General features: G+C 44.6%; 1 protein-coding gene across 1 annotated transcript; it reads right to left on the bottom strand.

Moving 5' to 3' along the window:
* Positions 1 to 3,959: 3,959 nt before the first annotated feature.
* tubgcp3 (tubulin gamma complex component 3) lies at positions 3,960 to 19,216 on the bottom strand. Its single transcript, XM_020655379.3, has 23 exons — positions 19,027 to 19,216; positions 17,708 to 17,815; positions 16,386 to 16,453; positions 16,194 to 16,271; positions 15,764 to 15,972; positions 15,044 to 15,210; positions 14,525 to 14,637; positions 13,200 to 13,325; positions 13,057 to 13,125; positions 12,824 to 12,956; positions 12,544 to 12,710; positions 10,537 to 10,647; positions 9,944 to 10,052; positions 9,113 to 9,302; positions 8,885 to 9,020; positions 8,462 to 8,530; positions 8,204 to 8,339; positions 8,005 to 8,093; positions 7,208 to 7,339; positions 6,944 to 7,084; positions 6,744 to 6,860; positions 6,564 to 6,658; positions 3,960 to 6,379 (listed from the first exon to the last, which is right to left on the bottom strand). The coding sequence occupies exons 1-23, from the start codon at positions 19,100 to 19,102 to the stop codon at positions 6,313 to 6,315; spliced, it is 2,706 nt and encodes a 901-aa protein (XP_020511035.2). The 5' UTR covers positions 19,103 to 19,216; the 3' UTR covers positions 3,960 to 6,312.
* Positions 19,217 to 20,167: the final 951 nt, after the last annotated feature.

The following is a 20,167-nucleotide window of genomic DNA, read 5'->3' as shown; positions in this document are numbered from 1 at the left end:
GTTGATAAAGCACAGGCAGGAAAAGGGCAGCTTCAGGGGCAATGGCAGCCAAAATGTCACACAGTGCTGCAACTAAAGGCAGGGTTGGGTTTTTACACGACTGTAGAGGGGGATTTTAGAGGAATAACCAACGATTACAAGCTGCTGAAGATGTTTCAGACCCCAGAAATTCATCAAAATACAAAAAAGGGCATGACTTTTATTCCTGATTAGAATCTGAAAAAATCCTTCTTTGTGTTTTTTTCTTTTCTGGCAGTCTTATAGATGAAAATCCTCTCACATGAAGCATAACGAGAGACAACTTCCAGCTGAGGCTGCAGCCTCGTGTCTCTGTGCAGCTTGTTGACGGGCAGCTCTGCTGTCCTGCGGACGCTGAGGAGCTGCAGCACCGTGCACAACAAGAAAATCATTTGATCAGAGGGACGGCAGCTCAGCCGGAACTGTGAGCATGTTTTTCTGTTTCTCCTGTTGAACACTCCCTCTTGTCTGCACGCTTCACTGCAGAATACCTCCAACACGCTGACTTTTCTAACTGTAAACCTTTAAATTCTTTACTTGTGTCTTAATTAAAACATTTAATTTGTTTAATGTATCAGGAAACACACCAGGTGACAGAGACTAAGTTTAGACATCTGAGACGAGCAGCAGTGGATGCTTCCAGTGTGGAGACCTTCTTGAAATTCAAAAAAGGGAAAACTACAGAGCCAAGCTGTCAAGATGTGGATCTGCGGAGGAGTCGGGTAAAGCAGAGGAGAAGGGGAGAGAGGAGGATTTAAAGTAAGAACGCCTGCTGCAACATCAGGAAATCCAGACGAGCTGAAGTGAACTCACCTGCCCACATTTATGAAGGTAGAAGTAAAGAGAAGGGAGTAAACACAAGATATGAGCTGGTGATGGAGGAGTGGTTTCTGGTGTGGTCAGCATTTATTCTGCACTCTCTCTGGAGTCAAACAGAGCTGAGTGATGAGAAGGACATCTGCTCAAAACATTATTATTTTTATGTTGCTGCAGTGCACTCACATTGCTCCAGGACTAACGGCTCTGAGCACGGTTACCTCTTGTGTCACAAAAGGTGAAAATTTGGGGTTGAATGAGTCGAAACTGTTTCCCAGCTGTGAGTGCTTTTCTCATCTTGTTTGGTATCCGGGTAAAAACTACAAGACTTACATACAACTGATCTCCTGCCCTAATTAGCCTCATTAACATCCAACAAATGCAAATGTCCAATTAATGCCGCACGTAGTTACCCTCAGGACTCTGGTTAAAGCGAACTGAGAACAAAAGGAGGGTGGAGGTGCTGACACAATGCAACATTTTAGTGCAGAAATAAGTGTTTTTTCTTTGCCTGATTTATGAGCTACGACTTAAAAAAAATAAAGACAGCAGACTCCGGGTCCAGCTGGCAATCAGGAGACACACAGAGATGAAGAGAAGAAACTAAAATACATCATTTTGATAAGATTCTCTCAGATACACCTGCTCCCAGAAATGCCATTAAATGTCAGCTGTCTGTTCCTGATTTGACAACACACACACACACTCACACACACTCACACACACACTCACACACGCGCTGTCTCACCGTCTGGAGGTCGCACTAAAGAAGTTCAGAGCCGGAGTCAGTAAAAAGAAACGAAGCAGTTTGTTTTTAAATGACATTCACAGAGGATATAATGGGGAACAGTGAGGGGACAGATAAAGACGACGACTCTTCTTCACGTGTTTGCAGCGCGGCGTTTATTTAGCTTCCTGTCAGCGGCCTAAAAGACATTCCTGACTCTTAAAGGTTTTTGGGTTTTAATATTTTTGTTTAATGCTTCCTGTGTTGAAAGCCCCAAAACATCCAGAAGAGATCCTTGACCTTTCGACCTCTGTGGTATCAGGAAGTCCTCGCCCTCACCGTGCTGTGTGACCACGAGGCCCGAGGCGAGTCGGAGTGCAGATGTGTCCGTGGTGGGGCAGCTGGATCGGATCCTCAGGTATCAGTGAAGGTTCACCGCTCACAGAGAGAACAGAGCGTCCAGAATGACTTTTGAAATACACTTTGTCAGACCTCCAACAAATGATGTTTACAAAACACATCACATTTATTTCTCCATTTTTCTTTTTTAATGATCTAAATAAAGAAGAGCGAGATCTCAGCAGGTTAGTGAGATACTTTGTGAGTTGGTCCCTTTTTAAGGAAAACCCTCTAAGATGTTTAAGTCTACTTTTCATTAAGCAAACGTTTTTATTCAAAGAGAAGAACAACAGAAGAGAGGAGAGAGAGAGAGGGGAGGAGCCAACGTCTGGAAGTGCAATCAAACAGCTTTAAGTCTGATTGGACACACAGGTGCTGACAGGAAGTGACCAGAAGAAGAGCACAACATCGACAGCTGTTCTTAAGAGTTCATCATCATCATCATCATCATCATCATTAAGGTGAGACCTGCAGAGTCCGTCCAAAAACGTAAACTCTGTGATTCCATTTTCATTTGAAATCTTTGATTCTGCTTTCATGTTTGTTGTGAAGCTCTTCTTTTGTTTATCCGTGTGCTGTTTGGATATTGAGGTGAATGACGTTCACAGCAGGGTTAAAGGTCAGCGTAGGCCTACAGCAGGTTGAGGTAAACCTTCATTTCTCTGCTCTTTTGTCTGCAGGATACAACAAGTCAGAAAGTCGGATCGTGTCGACCCCTCTGAGTTTGTCGAGGAGTGTTGCTCACATAAAGGTCAGCAGAGCAAAGCTATTTCTGCAGAGGAGCAATGACATGAGGGATGTTGGGAATACTGGAAAAACATGAGTCACTTCAATGTCTTACCCTGACAAAAACCTCTGTCGTGTACACTTAAACATTCATATGAATCACATGCAGACACAGCAGATAAGACAGAAAAGAAAAAGAACATCTCGGGTTTTCTGTCTGTTCCAGCTCAGCAGTCAGGACTCTCGGGACTCCGGCTTTCTAAATTGACAATCTTCTCTGAGTGTTATCCACAAAGAGGAGAGGCTGTTAAAGTATAAAGGCGAGGAGAGACGGCTCTCTACACAAACAAACAGGTATTCACTCTCACACACACACACACACACACACACACACAGCAGTAAATCAAACCCTGAGTTGACGGTTAGAGGAGAGGCTTTTGAGACAGAAATGAACACAGACTGATCATTCTCTGCAGGAACAGAAGACATGTCCTCTCTCTGTATCACTTCAACAATGTCTGAAGGCTCCACAGAGATGTGACATAAGAACAAAAGACACTGAGATTTACTTCATCAAACATTTTCTTTTGGAGCAGGTTCTTCACACAGGAGTCTAAAGCCAGACAAATCAGAGTATAGGAGACGGACAGAAAGGTCTTTCACTCCCTCTGGTGGTCAAACTCTTGAACTGCAATCAGGGGAACATTTCTTTCACCTGAAAGAATATACAATCCTCTTCACTCTGTTTATTCAAATCACCTGTAGAGAAATGTAGAAAATGTCACAAAGAAAAATATCCTGAGGGGATAAAAAAAAAAAAACCCTCTTTCATTATTTTTATTTAACCCACAAAAATCTTTGTAATGATGTGAAAACTTGACAGTAAAACGTCCTGCAGGTGATCCTTTATTATTTTCTGACACCTGGTTTGGGGCCGCAGTAGCTCAGTCTGCGGGGACGTGGGTCGGGAACCGGCTCAACTCCCGGAGTGGACCAAGTCTGGAAATTGGTCTGGTAGCTGGAGAGGTGCTAGTTCACTACCTGAGCACTGCTGAGGTGCCCCTGAACAATACACCGACCCCCCCCTATACCCCCCTTATGGAACCCACACATGCACGGGGAGAAGATGCAAACAGAGAGGCTCCTGTCAGACGGGGATTCAAACCAGGAACCTCCTCGCTGTGAGGGGACAGCGCTAACCACTGCAGCACAGCCCCGTTAAAAAGATCAAATAACAGAATCTCTGAAGGTAGCACAAGAAGTCAAACACTGGTAAATAAAAAACCTTTTATTATGAAAGAAGAAGCAGGATGGTTGGTTTCCCTGTATTCTATACATTATGTGCTGTACAATGGAGAGGACAGACGGGCAGTGGAGGAGGGCTGAGCATGATTTCACTTCACTCTAACACATGACAGGAAGCAGGTGGAGTGATGAAATCCAGCACCGATTTGTTTCATGGACAAACCAAAACACAGAAAGTAAAAACCAGAGCGTCACATGTGCTCCTGAACTCGATGAACCTGCAGCAACGTGGGGGAAAAAAAGTCCACGCAAATCAACCGGTACCTCAGAGAAAATGTAAATGTCATCGGGTTTGTAATCCTGATGTTTGGGAGCCTCATAGACCACAGTAAAGGTGTGACGTCGAACCAGGTGCACAAAGTTACAGACGTACATTTATAACCTGTATTTTTAAGCTGCCGTCACCACTAATCTTTAAAAATGCTTCTTTCTGCTTCTAGAAACATGAACTCCCCGGTCCAGGATTACAGCTCCGACAAGGTGAGACATGTGATGATACCTCAAAGATAATCCAGCAAATGTGTATCTATTCAACACGGCTTGTAAGTCGATTATCTGGTTTTGATTTGAAGCAAAGTTTTTTCCCAGGGCTCTGATTGTACGTTTTTAAGTGAGTTCTGAAGTATAAAATCAGAGGGTGTAGCCATGTGGAAGTCAGGGAAATAAGTGTCCTAAACTGCATTTCTTCTAATGACCAGCAGGGGGAGACTCCACTGGTTACACATCGCTCCCTTGCTTTAACTCCTCAGTAAACATTTGATCGTCTCAGAAAAAAAAAAGAAGTACTTTTTATGTTGAAACAAAAAATCTGACAGAGTTTAAAAAACTGGACACTGTTAGCGTTTCTATGTCGAACTTTGTAACACTACAAACAAACAAACAAACAAACAAACACTCGTCCGTTACAGATCTGAGAGAAAATAACCTGCAGAGTTAATATATGTTAACTTTTACATTCTTTGAACATGTGTGGGGGAGTATTTACATTTCATAAAGACACGTCTGGGAACACGTCGAGAGTTCCTGTTGTTTATGCAGTGAGGTTGTTGAGGTTGTTGAGAGGATCGTTTCCGTGACAACGATCTGTCTCTCATACGGACAGAAAAGTGTTGAGCTGTGAACCGAGCAGAATGGAAACAAAACGTGCGCACACATTTAAATGTTAAAAAGGGAATTCTGGGTGTTTTTTTTTTTGGTGATTGATTTTGGAGTCGTGGGAGATTTGAAATTTCAGGACTTAAAACACCAGAATTCCCCTTTCAGCACATTCACCGTCATCAACGTTACAGCCACTAGGGTTAGACCGATACAGGCTGACGTTTACGTATTAAATACTCAAAGATTCCCGTCAGTGTGCGCAGCGTCACCGCCTCAAAGTGTCACATTTAACCCTTCATTAAATGCTACAGATACAAACATAAAAAAAAAAAAAAAGATCAGCCTCCGGTTGAACCCGGGTGATACGACACAAAGCCACGCACGTTGATGATGTTGCTTTTTGCATAAACTCTATTTACATACATTGGATGTTTATGAACCGCAGACTGTGTACGAGAAAGAGACGCAGCCAATCAGGGAGAGTCTTAAAGCCGTGTCATTTCTCTTGGCCAGCAGGGGGCGACTCCTGTGGTTTCAAGAGAAGGTCGATTTTATTCCTTCAGTAAACATTTTGGAGTTCTCAATCTGTAGTTTCATGTCGTCTTCAACACAGCATGAATATTCATTTAATCAATAAAGGTCGTGTTTAGAGTCTTGGAGACCAGGGCGAGGGGGAGGAGTCAGGGCGGGGCTATCGGGGGAAGCTTTAAAGACGACCCCGATGGCTACGTCCTCGTCTTATAAACAGTCTGCGGTTGGAACGAGATTTGGCAACAACGCTGAGCATGTTCTTGTTTTTTGTTTTTTTTCGAGTAAGGCATGCCATGTACGGTGGCCCTGTGGGACTCGCTCTGACAGCAGCTTTTGTTTCTCTCCTCGCCATCAGCTCCACACTTTCCACAACATCGAGCGGTCCGTTTAGATTGTAGCGTTAGCGCTGAAACTTTGTATTGACTTGACTTAATTCCCTTGTGATCCCGCTCAGCGGAGCTGTCAGCTGTGATGTCATCACTTGGCGACCGCTGCTTCTGCCGCCTCCCAACTTTTCAGAGCAGCGCTGGATTCGCTCCTCCAGGTCATGACATCATCACGACACGCAGAGCTTTAAGTCTGCCGGTCGGGGGGGCCTGTCTCTGTGATGTCACAACTGCCCACTGTGATGTCATAAACCCTGCGCTCCAATGTGTGGGAGCCTCGTCTGTCAACGCTGTGAGGTCGTCATGTCAGATGTTTGACGGCCGTCGCCCGCGGGTGGCGCCAAGCGAAGCTCGCAGCCTCGGCTCTCTGGCCCTGCGGATCAGACAGGCGGTGACAAAAGTAGAATATTTATTTTTAAACAGATTAAAACAAATCAGTGATGTCGGACGTTTTCTTGAAGGCAGGAAGAACATAAATCCCACCAAATGATGAAATACAAAAATGGATGGATACATTTTCCCTTCCTGTGCAGCCGGCTGAGTTTGGGAGGACTAACCTGTAATGTTCGTTGAAGTCGAGTCTGAAGCTGAGGAAACGCAGACTCTCATCTTGGCTGGTCATCAGCAACAAGAGGAACTGCTGGACGATGCTCTGAGAGAAAGAGAGGACAACGTGTGAGGCGGAGAGGATTAAAAGAAGTGACGCGTCGCTCCAGGAGGGGTCTCGGGTAAGTCACCTGGTAGAAGTGGGTGAGGATGCGGAGCTGGGAGCGCATCTTTGGTATCGTTTCCTGGAACTCCTGAACCCTCTTCTTCTCCTCCGCCTCTTGTTCGGCCGTCACTCCCCACTCTCCCTGAAACAAACAAGACAGGACAGTATCACGCCTAGAAGTTCTGTCACAGTAAAGAAAGCCTGACCGTCTCCTGCCCGTCTTACCTCCTCCTCTCGTCGTCTCTTTGTCTCCTCGAACTGCAGTCGGAGGGCGAGTTCCTCCAGAGCCGAGCGGTAGAGGGAGTCCTGAGCGCTCTGAAACTCGATGATCTGGTCAAAGATGGCCCTCAGCTGGTTCAGGAGGGACTGGACCGACAGATGGAGACAGGAGTGAGTTATTTTATGGAGATTAAGATGCAGAAAGGATTGATTGTGTGTGTGTGTGTGTGTGTGTGTGTGTGTGTGTGTGTGTGTGTGTGTGTGTGTTACCCTGCTGTTGTTGTCCAGCAGACATCTGGAGATGATGGTGTCGAGGAAGACGTCGTGGGCGGCGATGATGTGGTCGAGGTCCTGAGCCTGCTGCACTTTGTTCCACAGCTCGTCCCAGGAGCACTCCAGCACCTAAAACAAAACCAACACATGACATATGAGTGAGATTATCCTGAGGTTAAATCCAGATATGATACAGTATTTAATGCGATGGTGCCACTTTTTGTTTTTGATTTATTATGAATATTTGATCAGATTTCGGAGTGAGCGGGGTGGTGATGAGTGCTTAATGGGAATGGTTATGGGATCGCTACATGCTTAAAAAAAGTTGTTTAATCAGAAACAGCTGACGCACCAGACTCCATTTCTTCTGCATGTTATCAGACACTTAGAATAACAATCCTCACCGGTCAGTGGCAAATAAATAAATAAGAACTTTTACAGACCTATATTTGACCTTTTTGCCCTAAAATAATCAAATGAAATCAAGTTTTTCTTTTCATAGCTGCTGGCTGGAGCGATCGACTCAAAGAACCCAAAATATGTAAAGACAGAGCTCAGGTTTAAAATATTAGACCGGCCTTTAAAAGAACGGCTACTTCATCTTTTCAGAGCGGTTTGAGTGTCTCAGAAATGAACTTCTTCTGCCTTTAGTTTTCTTTAAACTGAGTTGACCTTTCTGTTGATCCTGTGTCACACTTTGATCAGACGCAGCAGATCGCCTCCTGCTGTAATTACTACGTTTGTGTGTTTTTGTTTCCAGCCTGTGATGGTAACAGCGCTGCTAATGGTCTGACCTCAAAGGTGATGTAGTACTGCATCTGGTGGATGAAGTGGACCATCTCAGACGCCAGGATGTGACACTGATGCAGCACGCCGGACAATTCTGGAGGAGGGAAGAAAACACAACAAGCAGGCTGCAGGTTAGAGCCTTAATCAAAAAATAATATAGATGCAATCAAATCTACAGAAAGATGTTTGTGTTGTTTTATTTACCCGGCATCGTTTTGAGCAGCTTGGCGTTACACATCTGTCCTTTCCAGATGTCCGTCAGCGTGTACTCCATCCTCTTGGCCCTCCACAGAAAGTTAAACACCCTCAGGTAGTGTCCCATACACTCTCTTGTAAACAGCTGAAACACACACACACACACACACACACACACACACACACACACACACACACACGTGTTTGAACATGCAGCTGTTCTGCAGAGACAATGTGTTGTTTTCAAAGTGTAACTGTGTGTGTTACCGTAGCGATGGGTCCTTCCACGTGGTAGTCCAGACTGAAAACATCCCAGCCTGTATCACCTGGAGACACCTGGAGAGGATTAAAAACAACATGTTAAAAAGGTAAGAACACCTGAAACACAGCATCCTCAAACTACAGAAGCCCGGAGAGGTCAGTGAGGAGAGAGAGAGAGAGAGAGTTTTTATTAATCTAGCAAGTGAAAGGTGAGCCCTGAAACGTCCAAATAAAAAGTTCAACTTCATCTCTACTCTCTAAAGTTATTTGTATTCTACATAAATTTGTTCCTTGATCAAATGTTCCAACCTATTGTCGGTTAATAAACACACAAGAGAAAACAAATGTCAGATTTGATCTGTAAAATGTATTCCCCGCTCTCTTTACGGCTTCCGTCCATCCTCCACATTCACACGCATTAGGCATCACCTCTAGGAGGCGCACATCCAGCCTCTTGAGGATCTCGGCGTTGTCAAACTGAGCGTTTGTGGCTCTGACCGCCGTCTCTAAGATACCGGTCAGGTTGTGTTGGTACAAAGTGGTGGCAGGGCGCACCAGCTCTGGTCTGAGACAAAAAAACAATGAGATTATAAGGTGTGTTTAATCATGCTTCACACAAAGACTTTTATTTTGAGACGTATTTGAAGTGTTCCTAACTTGAGCAGGTCCATGAGATGTCGGATGAAGTCGCCCTGTCCCAGCAGCAGGTATCTCCTCATGGCCTGCAGGTGCTCCAGCAGCAGGTAGTTCCTGTTCAGGACGTCCAGCAGGTATTTGCTGGTGTCAAAATAAGCGGCGTCGATCTTCTCCTGAAACGCCCCCTCCAGGTCAGAAAGCAACTCTGCAGCTGTGGACCAAAGAGAGGGGATTCATTTAAAGAAAAACCTTAAAAACAAAGATTGGAGTTCGTCTTATTTGAGCACGTGGAGACGAGCGTGACGCCCTTCAGCTGATCCAGTAAAAGCTGAAGATCAAACTGGTCCAGGTGGAGTCCAGCAGGATGGATCAATGGTCTAAGTATACCTCTTTGTTTTTAAAACAGAGGCCGAGGCCGGTGAGCGGTAAGAGCATCGATCACTGCCAGTCAAGAAGCTGACGTCAATACAACATCAATAAGAGGAGGACACCAAACGAGGCGTCTTATTGGCTGATGATGTCGTTACAACACAAAACAAAAACAATACAGAGTCACAAAGATCTGTCTCTTTTACATCCTCAGCAAGTTCTTCTTCTTCCTTCATCTTTACATTCAAATATGGATTCTTCTGCCGCAAACATTTGAAAACTTCAAGCGTTCTGCTGTAACGTTTACTCCCTCGTTCACTTGTCTGGCCCGCCGGAAGAGTGGAATATCAAAATGAGGAAGTGAAGGTTACACAGAGCCTTGTAATCAAATCTGAGAGACGATGACATCACTCGTTATGTGCTGATCAGTGAATTTTAAAAGACGCATATACTACAAAGATATGTGGTTCTTCAGGCTCTTACCGTCTTTGGGAGTGTCTGCAGACTTTGATGCTGGTGTGATTTTGCCCGGAGGCGTTCTGTCGTGACACACCTGATGCAGGAAGTTGATGGATTTACCGATCAGCAGCACCTACAGGGAGAAGAGAGAGAGCAAAGGAGTCGATACGGTAAAAACAGCTTCAGAGAAACAGAGTCCTTGTTTCCCTCAACATTAACTCACATATGATGACGTCTTAAGATCAAATATGTCCCCAATAAAAGCATTTTGTATTGAAGAGTAAGATGCTTTTTTAAAAACTGGAGATAGATTATGTCACTTTCTTCTGAGCCGCCAAACCCCATTGACAAAAACATACGAGCAGCTGGTCGAGTGGCGCCTTGATTGGTTTCCATTGTTTGTATTCATTTGGTGTTTTTAAACGGGAAACTCGGATGCCTCAAGTTTTTCTGTGGCATAAAATAAAATATAAAAAATGGAGCAGCTGAGTCAGCGGAAACGCAGCAGCTGCAGTGATCTGTGCAGTAGAAGAATTCAAATTTTAAATGGAATCTGATGGTTCTCCTCCGTCTCTGGAAGCAAAAATCTGAGCTGTGGGTTTTTGTTTTTGTTGTACCTTGCGTGCCTGGTCCATGGTGATGAAGGAGGGGATCATGGACTTCCTGAGGGAGTACTTGTCGTGCCACAGACGATCCGTCTTCACGTTGGGATCCGATGCTACAAAAAACTACAAAAACAAAAAGTTACAAACATAATTAAAAAGGTCTTAATTTACTCAAACAGCGTTCAATGTGATTAGAGTTATTTTCCTTGTCCAAACAAGTGATGCATAAAACTCAAAAAGCCAAGCCAGGGCAACAATGGAGGACGTCTAGCAGAGGTCTGCATCTCCAAGGCCGTCCATGGGGCGGAGCTACACGCTGACATCAGTCGCACAAAACAGAAACAGCCTTTAAAAGGACTCTCTTCAAATCTACAGGATTTTAAACACGGTGCCATTTTTGTCTAACTCCACCCTTTAGGGTCGGATCAGGACACTTGGCACCCCAACAGAAGGGCTGCTCAAAACTAGGACGGTATGGATCTGTTATTTTGGTACCATTCCAAACATCTAACAGTGGAAACAGCAATAAATGTGATGCGTACCGAACTGAACCGCATTGCTCGGTGGAAACGAACCCAAAAGTCATTTAAAAATGGAGTCATTGCAACGTTTGTCCAGCAGAGGGCGCTATATCAACCACAATAAGTCAGAGAACCGTCTGTATTGGTTTAAAAACTCCCGTATCCGTCCTGCTCTTAATGCGCCGCACGCCATCCACATCGGGTTCGATATGATGCTTTTTAATTACTTACACATTTATTTACTGCAGAATTGATTACACCGAGCGTCTCCAGGAAGCCCTCAGGCTGGAACTGACTCCAATGAAACTTCTGATGAGCGTCAGACAGAAATAGCTCTCAGTCAATGAAAGAGGCTTTTATCCTCGGCCACTTTCACTCAGACTGTCGATAAACTTCAGAGGATACTACAGCATCTTCCACTCGCTCTCTAATGGCACGCTGAAGGCTTCTGATATGCTCGCTCTCTAAACGTCAGCCGTACAAAGACGTCTCAAACAAGCACTGTTACACGATCTATCAGCTTCGTCCAGCATTTTTCTCTGAGCGTTTTTTCAGTTGTTTTCAATGAGTAGAGCGTTCAAAGCAGGAAGCGGCCGCCTGCAGAAAAAGCCCAGCGTCTTTTTTTCAGAGCCTCTGACTTTTCTGTGCGGCTGCTCCGAGCTCTCAAGTTGAAAATCTTTTCAGAACAAACGCTCTTTTCCAAATGTATAATCCCCGTAGTTTTGCCGTCTATGGATCGTGTCTTGTACCCACATCGTCCTCGCTCCGTGTCTGATCAGGAAATAAACGATCTCAAATTAAAAAACATGCAGTAAAAAGTAACAGAGCAGCGTCGGTCATACTGCAGCCGTTGTCGACAGACGGTTGTCATGGAGACTAGCAGCGCTCTTACTCTCTTCAGTGCTTTTCTGTGCAGATCAAATTCTAGATGAACACGGTGGCCTGAGGCTCTTCAGTGCAGTTTACAACAAGGCGGTGTGTTTAGATGTAAAGACTCAGTGGAGCGCCCTTTAATAAAACAAAAAGTGGCGTTCCATTAGTAGCAGTGCTGGATTCAGATGTGATTCCCCCGGGTATACTCCCTCCTGAAAGGCCCAGTAACTTTGTCCCTGTGTTCTTAAACTCTGCACTTAAGACCGAATCACTGCGACAAGAAAAAAAGTGAATCCTAGACACATAAATAAATTCTGTAGAGAGAAAGAGGGCAGGAGGAAGTGAAGGAGAAACATCCGTCAGTGAGCTTCCCATTACACTCCTCCCATCAGTCCTCATTTCAGGAGCTGTCCTGTCTCTCCCCGTCTCTCCCCCTCTCTCCCCCTCTCTCTCGCCCCTCCTCCTCTCAGTGCTGTCCTCTCTGATTGGGGTCAAACATCGGAGCAGTTAAACAGAACAGAGCTCCAGTAGTGATCAGTAAATCTTTGCTGGAGCTCTGTGAAGCAGAAAACATCTCTTTGTTTAGAGGCTGACTCCGGGGGCAGCCCTGGCCTCGTGTGTGTACCTCGTGGTAGGTGTCCTCCAGCTCTCCGTCATAGATCCACCTGTACAGGAAGTTGAGGATGGGGTGTGACACCAGGCTGAGGATGTGCTGAACCAGCGCTCTCATCTGTGGGTCGCCTGTTTTCCCGTAAGAGTGGACGGCCGAGGCCAGCTCGCCTCCTTTACGACCTGACCGGCAAACAGTAAGACGCAAAAGCTCAGAGTCACCCAACACTGTAAAAGTTTTAAAAAAAAAATACTAATTCTAACATGCTGACATGTAATCAGTGCACAAAACTCACCTTGGCAGAAGTCGACGAGGGCAGCCAGCGTTTTGAGTCGAACTTTGGGGTCGTACATCCAGACCAGGAGCCTCCTGAGAGTCAGCGTGCTCTCTGTGAACACGGTCACACCCTGCTCATCCTCCACCTGCAACTAACACACACACACACACACAGTTCAGGCGCTTATCTGACAAAAGAGGGAAACATTTTCAGGAATGCGTACATATTTATCATTAATGAGTTTCATATACCTGTGAGTGGAGGACTGACAGCAGCCTGTAGTACTCCTTCAGCTCCTGGTGGAGTGCTGCACAGAAGCTCTGAGGACAGATTGAGCTGGATTAGATATCAAATTAAATCATCTGAACACGATATATGTCCAACGCAGACGCACCTGCCCGACCAGCCCGAAGGCCCGGTCCAGGCTCCGGGTGTCGGTGTACTTCCTGACGTTGTTGTGGAGCCAGCCGAGCTCGGCCAATCTGCTGCATGTGTCTCTGAGGGACTTACACAGCACCACCTGGTGGGAAACAGCAGGTATTACAACATATGAGGTATCACATTATGTCACATGATGTGTGTGGAGTGATCTCATGCAGAGTTCTGTTTCCAGCTGTTTAATGATCGATCAGTTTTCATCTGTGCAACTAAACCTTGAATTGAAAGAGAAGAGAGGTCTGAAATATCTCCCTGACGATGTTTATCTTTGGTCTCAGTGTCTCCTCCTCTGACAGCAGACTGGCCACAGTCTAAGTTTAGCTCCAAGTTATTTCATATTGATAACAACAGAGACGAAGAGGAGGAACTGACAGGACAGTGATAAGACAGTCAATGTGGATCGGAGCCAAAGAGCTTCATATTGATCTGTTGAATCTTCAACAATAGAGATCATTTTATAAACTCTGAAAGTACTTTAGAGCGACAGGCTAACATTTAACTCTAAAAGGAGACACTGGACAGCTAGTTCAATTTCAGGAACTGTCACTCTGGCCTCTCTATGTTTGATAAAAATACAGTTGAAAGGTTCAATCAGTGAGATGTGTAGAGAGTGAAATGATAAAGGTATCTTACTATCTGATCATTAAGGAAACATGCTATGTTGAAGTGCTGGCTTCTCTGACAACAATGCAGCAGCCAGTATGTCCTCCTTCTAACTTTAGATTCTGCTCCTGAATGCTCTGGATTTGTTTGGACCAGAGAAGGTAGGCGCTTTTAAGACACCCCCACACGGCCGTTTTGGACGCCCCTCGGTTTGTCAGATATGAGAGCAGTTATCAGGTCAACAGGTGTTGCAGCGATGGAAGCGGGTCAAGAGAAGTGGTTCAGATAGAAGTGATTGTACCCGACCTAAAAAGCCTCTGCATGTTTCTAATAAGCTCCACGAGCAGAAACGTGCTCAAACTAGGATCAATATTGGAGATGCTTTTGAGAAATGGAGAGAGGTTAGAACACAGAAAGGTTTACAGACCCATGCAGAGCTGGATAAGCTGGCTGTCAATTTGTTTTAGCTTTTAAAAAAAACGATCTGACAGAGTTAGAATTTCATCTTTTGTGTCTCGTCCTCACTTGACCCTCCCTCTGTCCTCGCCCTGCTGATCTGAGGTGACGCTGACCTGATCTGTCCTTTCAGGTGACTCGGGGTAATGCGTGCTACCTGCTGATCTAATCGCTCTAATAAAAATAAAAAAACTTTACAGGGCTCCATGCCGGTTCACGCACCTTGCCGTCTATTTTGTAGCAGTTCTCCTGGGCGCTCATCTTGATGAACTTTCCATCGATTCCCTGGAAGACGTAGAGGATGTCCCGCACCAGCGCCGCCTCGCTCACCTCTCCTGCACTCACAGAGGACGAGAGGACGGAGGATTTAGTGAACATCAGGGACACAGGAGGACACAGATTTTATAGTCTCTAGAGGGGACTTTCACTGAGTGTGCGTTTATCTTTGACTTGAAATTAAATGAACTTGCACAACTTCTGTTGTTACTGTGACTCCGTCCTGAGGGGAGGAGTTTGTTCAACACCAAACCAGTATTCTAGAGGATGTTCACAAGTCCAATAAGATTCAAATACTCAGAGGAAAACCTTTGCATTAAAACATTTTGGGTTTCATCTTAACTTTTATAACAAGCCGAACAACCCAGAAAGTTTGGAACCAGGACATTTTTCTTCTTAATCTTTAAATGGAGAAATTCACACACAGAGCACCTGTCCGGCCTGTAAGTTTAACATGTCCCTTACCGTCTCTACGGGGTTGGACCGCTCTGCTGGCGGGGACTGGAGGTCCGAGTAGCGGTCGAGTGGCGGGCAGAGCCAGAGCGGAGGACGAGGAGCAGCTGACAGGAAGAGTCCAGGCCAGGCGGGATCCCAGAAGCTGAGCGCCCGCTGCTGCAGCCTGAGGAGGTTGACTGAAAAAAACACGGAAATAAATAGAAACATCAGAATGATTCTCTGATTTATGGTTTTAATGTCGGGGACGTTTCTTCTTCAGAGAAAGATATCCAGTAGCTCACACTGAGAGGTTTCTGTTGGGTCATGTACTCTTTAAAAAGTGCGCCTTTGCATAATTAAAGAAGCACTGCTGTGTGTTTTCAGGACATAAATATAACCTAATGACGAGAAACCTTTTTCAGATTTGCCCTTAATTCAGACTAAAAGGTGACTCAGGACAGCTCCATGGTCGTTTGTATCTGACGACCTCCTGCATTATTAAGTAGGACGTGAGGGGAAATGGATTTTAACAGCCTCGTAAAAGAGATTTAGGAGAAGCTGAGAGGCAAGTTTATTTTCTGGTGCTAATTGATGCTCTCTTGATTTAGCCTCGAGCGTTTTTACAGGACGGACAGCAGATAAATGACCTCCAAAAGAAAACTGCTTACCCACAGCTGACCGAGTGAGGCAAAGTATCACGCTCACACAAACACTAAACCCGAGGAGAACTTAAGAAACAATGTGTCTCACCCAGCCAGCAGTGACTGCGGCGTCGCTGTGGGTCCGTTCAGCGTGTACACTCCCAGGCTGGAGATGCCGCTGGTCCCCACGCTGGCTGACAGAGCGGCCGTTCTCTCCCCGTAGCCCAGAGCGAGGCTCTGAGGCCGGGTGCAGTAGAACGGGGTGGAGTGGGCGTCTCTGGGGAGAGCCTGAGCAAAGAGAGCGCCATAGTTTCCAACCTGAGGAAAAGACGAGGTGAAAGGTCAACTTTTAAATAACTTCAGTCAGAATAACTCTGAAATATTTAAACAAGAGACGGGAGAAACTGTAAACCTAATGAAATCCATAAAAACTAAAGTGTGTGAGTGTGTGTGTGTGTGTGTGTTAGTGTGTGAGTGTGAGTGTGAGTGTGAGTGTGTGTGTGTGTGTGTGTGTGTGAGTGTGTGTGTGTCTCCCTCACCCTGCTGGACGGTTTTCGGGGGTCTTCAGAGAGGCTGAGCAGCAGGTAGAGAACAGACCAGCGATGTTTGAGGACACTCTGACGGAGAGAAAAACATCAACATGACCTGCAGGACGTACCTCAGTGAGCGATCAGAGACTAACCTTCTTCTTCTTCTATGATCGTAAGCAGAAGCTTTACAGGTGAACTCACCTGCGTCTGAAGTTTTCTGTGCAGCTCAGAGAACAAAGCAGCGTCTGCTTCTCTCCTCTGCTTCAACACTGCAACAAAACAAAACCCGTCAGCTGGGACGTTTGAAAGACAAAGAGCCCTTCAAAACAGACGCACCTGAACACACACAGAGCCGTCTTAATCCCTGCAGAGCTTTTTAAAGTAATACATCATGCTGAAGGAGTTAAACTACAGAATGACAGAAACCTCCATGTTCTGCTCTGCAGCGTGAAGAAACCTCTTAGAAGAGTGGATGAAAAATAGCATCAACACTCAAGCAGTGGAAATAGTAAACAGTTTTAAATATCTCGGAGTAACATTAGACAACCGACTCAGTTTTGAACAGCACACCAGGGACATCCAGAAAAAGAGTCAGCCATACGCAAACTGAAAGGACTCTATGTTGCCCCCCCGTCTCCTCCTGCTGCTCTATCAGAGCATGATCCAGCCCATCTTACTGTACTGCTCCACCTGCTTCTTCAACATGTTACCTGTAAAAAACAAGGCCAAACTCACACGCATCACAACCACAGCTGCTAGAATAATCGGTCTCCCCACAACCAACCTAACAGAACTCAATAACAGGGCCATCACACACCCACTGAACACTCACCTCCCCCCACTCCCCTCAGGACGGAGGTATAGAGCACTGAGGTGCAGAAAGGCTCGCCTCGGGAGGAGCCTGATCCCCTCTGTAATACCGGTCCTGAACAAAAGGCCTCGCTGAACAGGCCAGAGTGGGAACTCCTGACTGTTGTCTGACTCTGTTTGTGTTAGTCTCTGTATGAATGTTCTTTGGTTGGACTTGTCTGTTGGACAGTAACGGTGCTGTAAAAAAGAATTTCCCCTCTGGGACAATAAAGTCTAAAAAAAAGACCAAGTGTCATGCTGAAAAAACGCCAGGAATTCCCATTTCCATTTCAAAGAGGAGGAATACACCGCTCAGAATAAACCCACTTCTTATCAGGCAAACAGAGGAAATGTAAATATCAGAAGTAGCTGCTGCATGATAACAGATTTCATACACTTTGTGAAAACACTTAAAGGTAACACATTCAAACTGGGCCCCCTCCTCCTCATCAGAAGCTCACACTCACAAAAACTCAAGAAAAGAACATCATCTTCATTTTGGAAAGGAGTGAAATGTTTGACTGCTGCGGCTGTTTGAGTGCAGCGAGGGTTGGACATCGATGTGCATGACACTCAAATGAAACGGTTAAGATGAACTCCTCACCTCTGCTGCAGTATTCAGTATGAATATGTTGTCATTAGGAGGGTTAGTTTTTGTCCTAAAGGGTACTTACGTTCTTTCTTGATCTTCTCTGAAACCAGGAACTCGTCTCGTTCGATGGTGGGGGCGTAGTTACTGCCAATGACTCGCACTGCGTACTGGAACTGGTGGGCGACTTCAGCTGGAGACAGGAAGGAGTGAAGATCTTTAAATCACCAATCAACAAACTGGTTGTAAGTGCACATTATGACAACTAAAACTTCAACACTAACAGTGAGTGTGTGTGATGAAGACTACAAAGTCAAATCGGCAAGTCGGGCACCTAAATCTTCAACGAGTTCTCGAAATGTTTGGTCTTGAGCAGGCGTCACTTTCACAACTCAGAATGTCATTTTGCCTACATGAGAGAGGCTCATGATTTTGGGTTTGCACCTTGAGGGGTGACCAATCAGATTTCAAGGCCACCTCTAGCTGCTTCTGGACTTTTGCTTCAGTAAAGGTTGTAAATAATGGGACCAGATTAGTGTTGCTGAAACTCTGAGTTTGGATTAAATAATAACTCTACTGCCAACATTACCAAGCTGCAAAGTTTAGGAGTCTTACATCACAGGGTTAATGCTGAAAACATGTCAAAGTGACTAAAGAACAGTGGATTATATTATTCTTTAACTGGATTCTCCATCATCTCTGCTGCAGCCCTCTTCTTCTGAGATGTCTGCATCCAGCAGGGGCCTGCAGCTAGCAGACATCAGTGCATCCTTTAAACATCTTCACAGAGTTTTGATCCAGGTTAAAGGATAATAAACACACCTGACAGCTCAACATGTCACCTCTTACTGATTCATTACATTAAAGATAGCGTTACACTGACAGCTGTTGAGCAGCATCCAGCCCCCATTGGCTGCTGAGAGCTACGCAGACCTAGCCCCGCTACGTGCCGCTGAAACCCAGCAGCAGACTCACTGATATTTCTGTTTTTAAACACTGTAATGTCTAAAAGTGAGCATCTTTACAAACAACTCAGTGAAAAGAACGGGCATTTATCTCTCTTTAATTCGGCGTATGTACATCAGATTAAGCATCTTCAATTTTATTCCAATTTCAACTATTTCCCACAAAATCCCATCATTAGGACGCTGCGAGATTAGCTGAGGTACATGGTGTAAAAAGTTGAATTATTTTAAAATCTAAAACTGCCTGCTGTGAAAATCGTACGCCGAATTGTTCATGAGGTGGATTAATATCAATACGATCACTTTACTTTGTGTTTAAAACATTAATAATGGATGAGTGGACACGCAATGTCAAAGTGCGGGATTTGTAAGTGAGGTTTGGTTTGTCGGTTCTTCACTGCCACAGACGGGCGACGGATGCTAACGCTAACTGATGTACCTTCGCTTTTCCCCGTGATCCTGCAGCAGAGGCTCTGGAGCAGCACGTTGGGTGATTTCTGATCCAAAGTCGCCATACTGTCGAGGCTAACGTCGCCGATAGTAACAGCGAAATAAATACCACAGACTAAAATGAACTAACTCAAGTCGCCCACTACGAACATCGCCATTTTGACAAGTCTAGTCAAGCTGGCGAGAAGCGGAACGGAAACTACCGTCACATCCGGTACTTGTACTACAAAATAAGAGCGCAGACAATCGCAGTCGGTTTACATTTCAGGACTGGAGAATACATTTTGATTAGCCTATTAATTAAAAATTGATATGCAAAAAGAAAAATAAATTATAGTATGCTCGATTTAACTGTTTATGTTTTAGTTGGGAGTCTTTTAACCAGCAAAGACTTTATTTGTGTTGTTAACCCGAGCCTTTAACTTTCTTTATAGCATTGTTATTTTTTATTCGTAAGGACAATTTGTGACTCTTTAAAGCACTTATCAATCAATGAGTTGATCAAAACTTTATTACAGACTCAGGGTTCAGAGAAGGCAAATGCAAAAGTCATCAAATACAAAGCATAGTGTAAGAACAAAATGCTATGCATGGTATACAATCACTAAAATAAATACAAATAACACCCTCAGAGGATATGAGATTATTTAAAATGGTCCATATCGTTATTATGCTATTGGAATTAATCGTCACTCATCAAACTTTCTGATGGAAGGCTAAATATTTATTAAAAATTCCTCTCATAGGTCAAATTAAAATCAGTAGATCAACTGTCTTTTCACAATTTAATAGACAGGTGTAAAAATGAAAGGCTGTTAATTAAAGAAAAAATAAGTTTTTGGATTTGCAATAGATCTGTGTTTGAAGCATAACCCACTAACTACAATAAAGGGAGCTTTGGTTTGAAAAAATCAGTGTGTTTATTAATGTATTTGTACGTATTTAAATGTTTTATTGTATTGCTGCAGGGCACACCAGTCACAGTCGGCTCTCCTAAAATAATACATAAATTAAATTAAATTAAAAAATAATCCGTATAGCTTTGTGGATTGGGACATAAAAATACTTCTAAAGGAACAAGATGAAGCCTTGAGAAAGTAACTGTTTTATTTTCAAAGGTTTAAACCGGA

The sequence above is a fragment of the Labrus bergylta genome, chromosome 24 (assembly GCF_963930695.1).
Source record: "Labrus bergylta chromosome 24, fLabBer1.1, whole genome shotgun sequence".
NCBI lineage: Eukaryota > Metazoa > Chordata > Actinopteri > Labriformes > Labridae > Labrus > Labrus bergylta.
Note: the sequence above shows the minus strand (reverse complement) of the source record. Positions and strands in the feature narration are given on the sequence as shown.

Bases quoted from the DNA above. Each gene is read 5' to 3' on its own strand.
- tubgcp3 (XM_020655379.3), bottom strand. From the start codon at position 19,102: ATGGCGACTTTGGATCAGAAATCACCCAACGTGCTGCTCCAGAGCCTC. The intron at 16,272-16,385 runs GTGAGTTCACCT...TCTCTCCGTCAG, and splicing joins ACAGAAAACTTCAGACGCAG to AGTGTCCTCAAACATCGCTG. The intron at 6,659-6,743 runs GTGACTTACCCG...TCTTTCTCTCAG, and splicing joins TCCTCACCCACTTCTACCAG to AGCATCGTCCAGCAGTTCCT.